At 37.6% G+C, this 10,538-nt stretch overlaps 1 protein-coding gene across 1 annotated transcript in view; it reads right to left on the reverse strand.

Moving 5' to 3' along the window:
* Positions 1–41: 41 nt before the first annotated feature.
* Positions 42–10,538, reverse strand: part of LOC104532157 (mucin-5AC) — a gene marked incomplete at both ends in the record, with an annotated part of 15,200 nt that continues 4,703 nt past the window's right edge. Inside the window, 15 exons of the mRNA XM_010177284.2 lie at positions 42–1,188; positions 1,480–1,686; positions 1,786–1,829; positions 3,031–3,172; positions 3,510–3,638; positions 4,198–4,354; positions 4,929–5,168; positions 5,668–5,847; positions 6,180–6,293; positions 6,395–6,533; positions 7,081–7,232; positions 7,361–7,461; positions 8,135–8,184; positions 8,789–9,044; positions 9,603–9,729. Coding sequence (XP_010175586.2) covers positions 42–1,188; positions 1,480–1,686; positions 1,786–1,829; positions 3,031–3,172; positions 3,510–3,638; positions 4,198–4,354; positions 4,929–5,168; positions 5,668–5,847; positions 6,180–6,293; positions 6,395–6,533; positions 7,081–7,232; positions 7,361–7,461; positions 8,135–8,184; positions 8,789–9,044; positions 9,603–9,729 — 3,185 coding nt within the window. The remainder of the gene's footprint in view (positions 1,189–1,479; positions 1,687–1,785; positions 1,830–3,030; positions 3,173–3,509; positions 3,639–4,197; positions 4,355–4,928; positions 5,169–5,667; positions 5,848–6,179; positions 6,294–6,394; positions 6,534–7,080; positions 7,233–7,360; positions 7,462–8,134; positions 8,185–8,788; positions 9,045–9,602; positions 9,730–10,538) is intronic.

Raw genomic sequence — 10,538 nt, forward strand, 5'->3', positions numbered from 1 at the left:
CGCTCCAGAAGCAGAGTTCGGGTTCACAGACAGTAGTGTACTGGGTGGTTGTGGACTCTGTGGTTGTGTGATTTCTTTCTGAGTATCCGGTAATTGTTGACATGATAGGGCTTGTGTTTGTTGTGGTCGGTGTTTCAGTTGGAGTGTGTGTCGTTGTTTGTGGTGTAGTTCTCAAATGAATATGTCCTGTTTCTGGTGTAGCTGTTGATGTTGTAGTTGTCTCGTGTTTTGTTTGTAAGTATTCTGTTGTTAAGACTTCTGTGGACGATGTACTTAGAGTTGTGTAAGTAAACGATGTTGGTGTTGATTCTTGTGTGGTTGTTCGGGGCATTGTCGTTGACTCGCACGGTACCATTATGTTTGTACAGCATTTAAATCTTAGTTTATAGTTATAGCAGATGGGTGGTAGTTGGTCTTTGTTGTAGCATATCAATCCCTCTTCTGTGTTACAAGTTATGTGTTGCTCCAGCAGTTGATATGGTGTATTAGGGAACCTTACTGCTCTACATTCAACATCCTTTCTGTTGTCACAGACTTTGTATCCCTTTTTTCTGATGTTCTGAATTGTGTCAAAATCTCCATCGTTGTATCCAGACCCTGGATAACTGGCATCATACCACCTTGACCAATAACATTCTTCTTTAACACAAAGATGAGGTGTTGAAGGAGAAGTGGTAACAGGTGTCATTTCAGTTGTGCTTGTAGTTGTTTCTTCAGTAGATGAAGTTGTTAATGTTGTACTCTTAGAAGTTGTGCTGACTGGTGATGTTGTCGTGGTGGAAAATGAAATAGTTTCTTCTGTTGATGTTTCTGCGCTGCTAGGTGTCGTTGTGATCGGTGTTGATGTGCTGAAATGCGTTGTGGAAGAGCACGGTACAAAAACACAGCATAAGATTCTGATTTCATAATTGTCGCACATTGTTGAGATTTGGTCTTTGTTGTAACATATAAGCCCAACTCTTGTACTGCATTCTACTTTTTGGCCAAGGTCTTTCAGTGGTATATTAGGGAATTTCTGTGCTCTGCATTGAACAGCCCGTGGAGCTTTACAGACTTCATAACCTTTAGCTCTCAAATCATCAAAGGTTTCAAAATCTCCACCGTCGTAGCCAGGGGTTTGCCGACTCCCATCGTACCATTGTGACCACTCACAGACTTCACGAACACATACAGATGTAGTTTGTGACACTGTGAAAGAGAAAAAGAACAGACCATGAAACTTACAATCAATTCCTGCAGATATTATCTTTTTTTATCATATTAAATGGCTGAAAATTTTCCTAAGGTCATTTGCTTGCATTGCAAGCCTTTAGTGCATCAGTTTATAAGTGTACTTATAATTTAATATGGAGTAGAACAGAAAATACATCACCCAGCAACTTAATGTACTGATGTGCTTGGAACTGTGACTTCCTAAGAGAATGCTAATTAGCTTTTATAATGAATAGAATATGCTCTTCTGGGTTATAAATGATGTACCTGTGAAAGTAGTGGGAGGTGACGTTGTACTGAAGTGAAATGTTGTTGATGTTGTGGGTGACGTTGAGATTGGACATTCATAGACAACCCTTTGAAGCGTTCCATTGGGACCGCAGGTTGCGACAATACACCCTCCCGTGCCATCCGTAGTATTGTAGATCACATCTTTGTAGCTGTATTTCTGTCCCTCGTAAATGCAGACACATTCTGGAAATCAAGAGAGAATGTTATTCCTTGGAATCCGAAACTCAGAGCAGAGTACTTCACATGCATCCTATTCAGAGAAAAACAACTTTGTGAACTTACCGTATTCATCATATTTGCATTTTTTGCCATGACCTGTGCATTCACTGGAAAAGAAAAAAGGGGATGATGAATGTGAGTATATTGGTTCATGACATTTTATTGTTTCAGTTTTATCTATCACTCCTTTGCTATTAATTGTGTGTTTCAATGTAGAAAGACCCCGTCTTCAGATATTCAGTTCTGCTGTACCAATTCAGGTTAGGGAGGATCATTCAGTTTCCTGGCAAGAAAGGCAACTCTTCTATGCCAGCATACTAAACATGCAATATCCTTATCGGTGCCTTTGGAGGTTGAGCAAAGATGGGGGCAAGGGTGATTTGAAATGTTCTTGTCTCCTTGATAGATATACTTGTTTTTTGGAAGAGAAAGTGCAGTAAATTTGTCGTCTGTGAAAGGATCACTGTATCACAGATGCTGAGGTTGTCCACACAGTGATTTTCCATCAGAGTTCCACAAGATGCAAGAATGCATTCTGTTTTTAAAGGGAATTTATCTATTATCCGTTAAGAACTGAATCTTGATATATTTCTTTATAATGACTAAGGGCATCTGTACATTGAATAAACTTAAGAAAATATCGATATGTGTTTAACAGGTTGGGTTTAGTGCTGTTAATGACGCAGACGATGCAGGCAAAGCTGTTTGTGAACTGTAAAACATGCCATGCAAGTTGGATTGGCTCTGATGGGCTTTGTGCTAAGCTCTTTGCCATTATGGCTGCGTTGCTTACAGTATTAAAGTGTAGCTACTTTAGAGTTATCTTAGGACAGGTGTTAACTGCTTCACAACTGGTTCTGCTAACTTTGAGCTATCGGATAGAAGGCTTAGCAGCACTTATCCCAACATGTCATCGGTTCTGACAGAATGTGTGGGAATACTTGCCGACTGTCGCAAATATGCAATGAAGATTAGTTGCCTACTAACTTGTAAATAACTTCACATAATTATTTTAGGGGTATCTTAATGAAAATTCTCATACCATTGCCATAGCTATTTTTTTTTTTACTTAGTCTAATAATTATAATAGTAATAATTTAACAGTACTTTCATAAGAATACAGAGTAAGTAGTAAATTAATCTGTTTAACCATGTTATCCCTTAAGTTCCTGGGAACAGAAGAATATTAGATAATATTCATCAGCCTGTGACTGACCTAGTTCCTCTTGGCAAACAAAAAACCTAATGCATGATGAATTATATTCCACAACTTTAAACTGAACGTTTAAAAATCTTTACTGATCCTACCATGACTGACAATTCTGCATTGAAGGCATCCGTGTTCCTGGTTTGTAATGTTTTCCATTTTCATAACAACCACAATTAGCAACACAAGTCATGGTTTCTTCATCAAAATAGGGCTTATTCTTTGGACAGTGTGGATAGCAGCCTGCAATAAAAAATGAGAGCTATGTTGACACTAGGCCTTTCACAAGTAGAAGTAACTCTATACTCTGCTTATATCTGTTTGCCAAATTATCTCATACGGTAAATGGAATTTCAGACTCTCTTGCTGCTATTGCTTTGATTGCACTTCAAGCTTTGGAGCATTTTGTCCTCATCTTCAAACAAGTTCATAATCCATTAGGGAGTAAGATACTGATTAGAAAATCTCTTCTTACAATTTCTAATATAAACATGTCATAAACTGAGTAATACAAATTTTGTTAATCATGTTGCATTTTAACTTTTTATAAGTAGAATGAGATATGCATAATTATATTTACCTTCCAAACCTCTCAAGTCATGAAGGCAGTTCCCACTTGGATTATTGCAGGTCTTCATACAAGGGGCTCCACATGGTTTGTAGTGCCACTCACATTCCCCTTGTGGGTTGTAGTAATCGCAGAACAGAGCTAGAGGAAGGAGAAATAACAGAAAAAGACCTTTGATCTTTTTTCCCTCAGGATTTTGCTGGGTAAAAATCCTGTGTGATCAGCATAATCACACAGGTGGTGAACAGGATATTGTCTTATTTCTAATTTAATACAATTTTTATGCTTCTATGACCTTTTGACACCAATAAAGTTACATATTAAGCATGAAAAATCAATTAATAGAATCACTGATTTTAGCTAGTATGCACTAATATTTATTTACACTGAGCCTGATGTAGACAGGTGGGAGTGTAGTATAAATTAGAGTTTACCAGTTGTGTATCATGATTGACAAGTAAATCAGACACTAATGACACCACTGGTAAAGTTACTATCAGTGATTTCATTTTAAGAGGACACATTGGCTTCCAGTAATTTATCCAACTTGCTGGTTTTTTTCTGTTTTTAGAATACAGCAGTGCCTCTTAAAAATGCAATTTTATCCTTCTTATTTTCTTCATTCTACTTGTTTTTCTTTTCTTCTTCTCTGTTTTCTTTCCCTCTGGATCCCTTCAAAAAGTAGTAGGGTGAAACTCACGACAAATGGATGGGGTTCTCCATGAAATGCAGATGTCCATCTCACTACATGCTTGAGCATAGGCAGCTACTGCCGTACAGAAACATTCACAGTCTCCTCCAGTGTCGCAGGCACAAGCATCATCCACACATGCTTGGTAATATTCATTTGGTTCAACCTGTTGGAGAAAACATTTGAGTTTTCATGCACTTCTACTCTTTGAAAAGGCATTCACTGTCCTAAAAAAACTGAATAAAATATCTGAAACTGACAGCTCTGTATATGTGAGAAAGATAAGAAAGGAAGAAATGAGAATGCTTTGAAAAATCAAGAGAAAAATTTAGACTAAAACTACTACTAGTAAGTTCTAATGCTAAGAACTATTTGCTGTTGAGGATACATTTGCAGAAAGAATACTGTTATGTTACTACAAGCTTGCACACAGTCATATATATCAGGTGGCTGATATTTATATTATGCCATTGGAAAATAAATATATCCTGAGATTTATATGTGATTGTCCCTTCCATATAAAAAACCCCATATGTAAATTTCTTTAGTGTATTAGTTCAAGACATGAGCTGAAAAAATGAAAGTGAAAATACTTTCTATGCAGTGCCCCTGGAACTTGGTCTGACTTCACTTTGTCGAGCACGACAAAGTGTATTTTAGTGTATTTTTCAGCTATCCCACATAAAAAATTAATGTAATCTCTGGCTCAAGAGAATTTAAGACTGAAGTTTTTGTCATACCTGGGAGTGACACTTCGCAAACACTTCACTGGTAATGATGCTGCATTGCTTCTGTGCCCAGGCTTTCCTGTATGGGTTCGCAATGCATGGATCCTCGGTACTGTTGGCATTTGGGCAACTAGAAGACACTTTCCAGCTATTGGCAAACTCCAGCACGTTTCCTACCACAGACTGACTGCGAGTAGTGAAGTCATTATTTCCATTGCCATCATAGTTTCCACAAAGTCCACAGACTTGTCCCTGCATAGGAGTAAACACAAAATGATAGAGATCAGTAAGGTACAGTTTCTCAGTATCTGTGAGTAACAGACCTCAGAATGAATCTAATTTAAGATTATCTGGGCCTCTTCAGTAAGTCTTGGACATTTTCATAAAATACCTTTCATGAAGAGATGTCTTTAACTTGTTAGGATGGATAAGGATAGAAAGTGGAGTAGACTCATGGTTTTTGGTCTTATTAAGCTAATTAGTTTCATCTAGTCCTGAACATACCTCTTCAGTGAGGGCTTTTCATGAAGAAAGCTACTGATGTGGTTGCTGTTGTGCCATTGCTGAATAATGTAATTTAAGGAAAATATGTGGTACACAATCTAAGTCCACACTATAAGCATAATAATATGCAATTGCTGCTCTTTCAGTCTTCCAATTACAGCCTAAATTTCCATTTTTTTTCCTTTGAGAGATAACATGAATATGTTTCAGAAACCATTTTATCCAGGTTTTGGATTTTGAAATGTACCTGAAATCTGGGACTAAGTTTGATGAATATACTAGTTTTCTTGTCCCACATGAGTATCAGGCCAACAGAAGTGTCAACCACCAGGTAGATGCCCATGGAACGGATTTGGAATGGCATTTGTCCTCCAGGTGCCCTCTGGATGACATCAGAGCGTCCATCACTGAGTATGAGCTCATAGTTCTGAGATAGGAAAAGAAAAAGTTAGAGGCCAATTTTAAAAGTCACCTATTGGGTACAGTTTTATATATTGCCAGCAACTGTTATTGAAATAACAACTCTATTATCATCAAAATGATTCTATTCAACAACCTCATGCAAAGCAATTTCTCTCTAGAATTCCCTCCTTTGCTTTCTCGAGAGGAGAGCAGAATCATTAGCAGTGAGCAAAGAAGTGTAGTAGCATTTTCACTGTCTTGGAGGACACTTCTACAATGCAGTCTGTCTCGAACAGCTTGTTCTGTCTTTCTGGCACATTAGGCTGGGGGTACAACTTTATTAAAGAAAGTACTTACCCTCAGGAAAACTTTAATAGATTTAGAGCAAGTGGCTCCTGTAGTGCCACATGGAATGTTCTCAGTGATGACTCGGAAGGTTCCCTGATTCATACCTTGTTGACCGCAGTAGTTCTGCAACAGAGAAATGATATTCAGTGTTAACTATGCTACATGGTCATATGTAAAATGCAAGGTAGTTTGATAGTGCAAAAATCTGGGAAGAACTCTGTTACCTGGACCAGAACATATTCACAGTCTCCTTCAAAATCAAAGCGTTTGCCATCAAAGGTGGTGTAGTGCCCATCTCCATAAACAGAACAGGTTTCCAGGCAAGGTTCCTCAGAGCAGTGCCATTTTCTGTTTCTACATTTGCTACATAGGATGAAAAGCACCCCAAATGTAAAAACCAGACACGCACACGGTGTAGCTACATCCCTGCAGGTATCAATCTGTGTTAAGCCTATAATGTGTTAAGCCTATAATTAAAAAAATGGGGTTTGCTTATTCTCAGAAACACAGCATAGCTCAAGAGCCTTTGGGATTTACCCAGAGACTAAGTTACTTCATGATGTCATGAATAATTTGGGTTAGAAAATACTTTAAATCTTTCACGTTTCCAAATCTTGCTGGATGTATTGAAATGTAGGGATTGCCTGGGAGGCAAAAAAGCTTTCTTGACTTGAATGAATATGACAACATCCAAACCATATTGTTCTTCTGTGACCATTTGCCATTTCTGTGCTGTATGCCATTGTAAAAAACAGAGTGGGCTTGCTTTTTAGGTACTAAGTGGATCATCTTATGCAGGATTCCTTCCTATAAACCTTTATACTGCTAGACTGAAATGCTGTAATTCACTGAGAGCTTAAACTATTCCCTTTCAGATGCTTGAGAAGAATATATTTTAATACGCTCTTACCAGGTGTTACAGCCAACTCGTATTGATTGTCCTGGACTGTAGAAATCCTCATTGTGAACACATGGACACTCTTCTGGAGCTATACAGCTACCTCTTCCATCGAACACTTGATTATGAGGACATACACAGCCAGAGACACAGTGGGTTCTGTACTGTAAAGACCATATAGAAAACATTGCTTGAAACGTTTCCCTGATGGAAGAGTCCAGCTGCAGCTGGTATTTGGGAAAGAGATGTAGTTCAATATGCTTTCAACTGGTCATAAAGAGTCTGTACTTACACATTCCATATCTAGAGTCTGACAGCTCTTCTGGCATCCTGCTCCTACCACATCTGCAGTGACATTGCCACAGTCAATATAGACCATGGGAGGTGTGCAGACTGAAAGAAAGAAAAGCCATGAGAAATGTGAGATCAACCACGTATTTCTATCTTTGTATTTCTTTAATGCAGACTGAAGAAAAAAACCCAAACACCATTGTGAGGTACGTGTACTTTAATATAATGCATTTGACCAGAAAGAGAAACTGAATATTGTCTTGAAATCATGTTCATCTGTTTTTGTGCTTATGCTTGGACTACTCATAGAAATTAATGTTTATTTAGCTTCGTGAAACACTTCCTTCCAGAAAAAAAAACAAACCAAAACAAATCAAACAACTCCCCCCCAAAAAAAACCCCAAAACCCCACCCCAAACCCTTCCCCCCAAAACAAAACAAGAAGACAAAAATCCTATTTTACTATATATTTTTTTAGGCTTTTAGTACTTTAATTTTATTTAAAATTTGGACACTTTTCTTCTCACATTCACTGAGGTGACCAAATATTCTTTTCCCCTGGGTAACCCAGGGGTTTATAATTTGTTTCAGCCATTTGAAAAGACAGTGTTTCTTTATATTTTGGGAATATCGTCTACATTACAGAAGTCATCAGTTCATTTTCTTGCTTGATTTCAGACTTGTACAATTTACATTGTTATGACAAAAAAAGAGAGAACTGAAAAGGGTGAAGGTGGAAAGGGAGAATTAAAGAAAATCTTAAGTGATGTGTTACCTGGTTCTGGTTTCTCTCCAATGCAGCTCAGCTTTCCATAGGTGCAAGTGCTATAAAAGAAAAGAGAATGGATATAGTTTTACTTTTCCTTCTTAAGTTTCAGCTTGTTTCCTAATGAATTTGAAATAGTGAAAAATTACCGTGTGATAGAACAGAGAAAATGTGTGCTTTTTCAGAATACTTTGTATTATTCAGAAATAGTTCATATTAGAGCAGACCAAAATATGAGTATATTCTATATAAAGACAGGTTTGCTCTATTTGCCTGGTTAAAAACTATCCTTCAGAATAATTCAGATTACATTCATAATGGGAATAATCTGTAATGGGATTATCAAGCATCTTTCACCATGTAACAAGTGTTTTATAGTCATGGATAAGAAAAATATGTGGGGTGAGGAGTGAGTGACTGAGTGGGAGTTTGTCTGTTAGCCATGGCTAACCCATCACAGCATGGTTTGTTGAATTCCTGCAGTAGTCTAAGTACAATCTTCCAAACATGGATAACCCTAACAGTTTTAAAGGATCTGTGATTTTTTTCGTGTTGAAATTATTAGGGAGAGAAATACATTTTATTTTAATAGATTGCATAATGTATATATGGCTTCATGATTTCCTATATCCAGACTCATTCTTTTGTTTCCAAATCTCTTACCAGACAACACCATTGTCATGAATAACTTCTCCAGAAGACAGAGGCATTCCTTTGTAGTAACAAGGACAGCTGGAAGCAGGCACACATTTGCCACTTTCATCCATGTAGGTTCCATTTACACAGGTACAGCCATCCACTGGGACAAACTTAATGTTGCATGTGACATCAAGCTCACTCAGAGACCGGCAGGTGGGTTGGCAGGAATCGATGTGGTAAGTGTACATCAAGGATTTCGGACACAAGGTGGTGTATTTTGCTTGAGAGTAAAAAGGTGAGTTACATTCATAGTTCATTTGAAAATTAATGTAGGTATAAGTGGAGTATTTGAGGTAAATTATATATGATAAACTTGGCAAGGTATGTACATATGTCCTTGACAGCGTAATGGTTTTTTGTACTGCTAGAGCAGAATTTTCCCCTATAAACGTGTCACAAATACAAATGTTTTGTCCAGGTTAAAAAAGGAAAAATGTTCAGTTATATTAATGCATAGTGTGTTTTTTCTTTATCGCTACTTTTATATTTTTTGTCAACATAAATTGAGAAACATCCTACATATTTTATTCCTTTTGCAAGAATATTGAGGTCTATGTTGCTTCTGCTGGTTCTGAGCAAGTAATCTAAGAAAGCCTCTTTCTTATATTTCTCCCTACTTACTGCTTTTCTTTTATGGTACTCCCTCCTCAAATTCTTGAAAGTCAATGCTATACTTAAAACACAATTTAACACAATTTACTCTGGGAATCTCTGAGACCTGCTTTGTGGGGCCTTCTGGATGATCATTTTCAAAATGCAAAAGAGATGTAGAACTTACTGCAGACTTTGCTCCTCCACCCAGTGAGCAGAACTCCTTTAGCGGCACAGGCCCTGACATAGCTGGAAAGGGCAGCACACATGCAGTCCTCACTCTTCTCACAGTTACATGTGTCAAACATGCAGTTCTAGGGACAGAGGATGACATACGATCATCAGATTGTCATGTTAAAGCCATGTCACTGTACTTTTTAGTGTGTCATGTTTGTTAGAGCTCAAAGGATTGTAATCCATATGCATAAGTAAACATGTGCCTGTTTCTAATTTGAAGATTTCATTGAGCATTTTCAAAAAAGATTCTTTGCAAGGAGAGTAATTAGAGATCCACAATTTAAAACTATTTTTTCTTTTTCTTGTTCTTTTTACTTTTTCATCTGTTGGTAGGTTTCCCAACTACTTCCAGTTTGTAGCCACTGTGCCATAGATACTTAGGACAAGTAGAGTTTATATGATGCCACTCAACTTTTAGGGCTTAGGTTTAGGAGCTTGGGCTCTCTGCATCAGGAGAATGAAGAAAACAAGAAGTCATTTAATGTGTTGCTATGCCGAGTAAGGTCACTATAATGTTTTCATTCCGGACGATGTTTGTTGAACATAATTTTACAGATTTCCAATAAAAGGGAGACTTTGAAAAGTCCTCAGGCATTCTCTTCCAGAGCTTTGTCACTTGGAATTCCTGGAACGTTATTGTTCACATCTTATCTAAATCTCTTTGCTGCTTCTTACACACATTTCTTGCCTTGTCCTTAAATATATGCAAAAGCCTCCTGAGAGCAGTTCAGAGCAACTAGGTAAAGTGCTAGTTAACATTCTGACTAAAGCTTTCCTTATATCTCAGGAGGGACAGCTTTTGTCCTTTGACCTGTTAAGGAGTCCAGGGAGTCCAAGCTCCTAGCTTAAGCATTTAGGTTAATACCTAAAAATACGGGCAGCAGGA

This window comes from Antrostomus carolinensis, unplaced genomic scaffold, assembly GCF_000700745.2.
Source record: "Antrostomus carolinensis isolate BGI_N321 unplaced genomic scaffold, ASM70074v2 scaffold10431, whole genome shotgun sequence".
In the NCBI taxonomy this organism is placed as follows: Eukaryota; Metazoa; Chordata; class Aves; order Caprimulgiformes; family Caprimulgidae; genus Antrostomus; species Antrostomus carolinensis.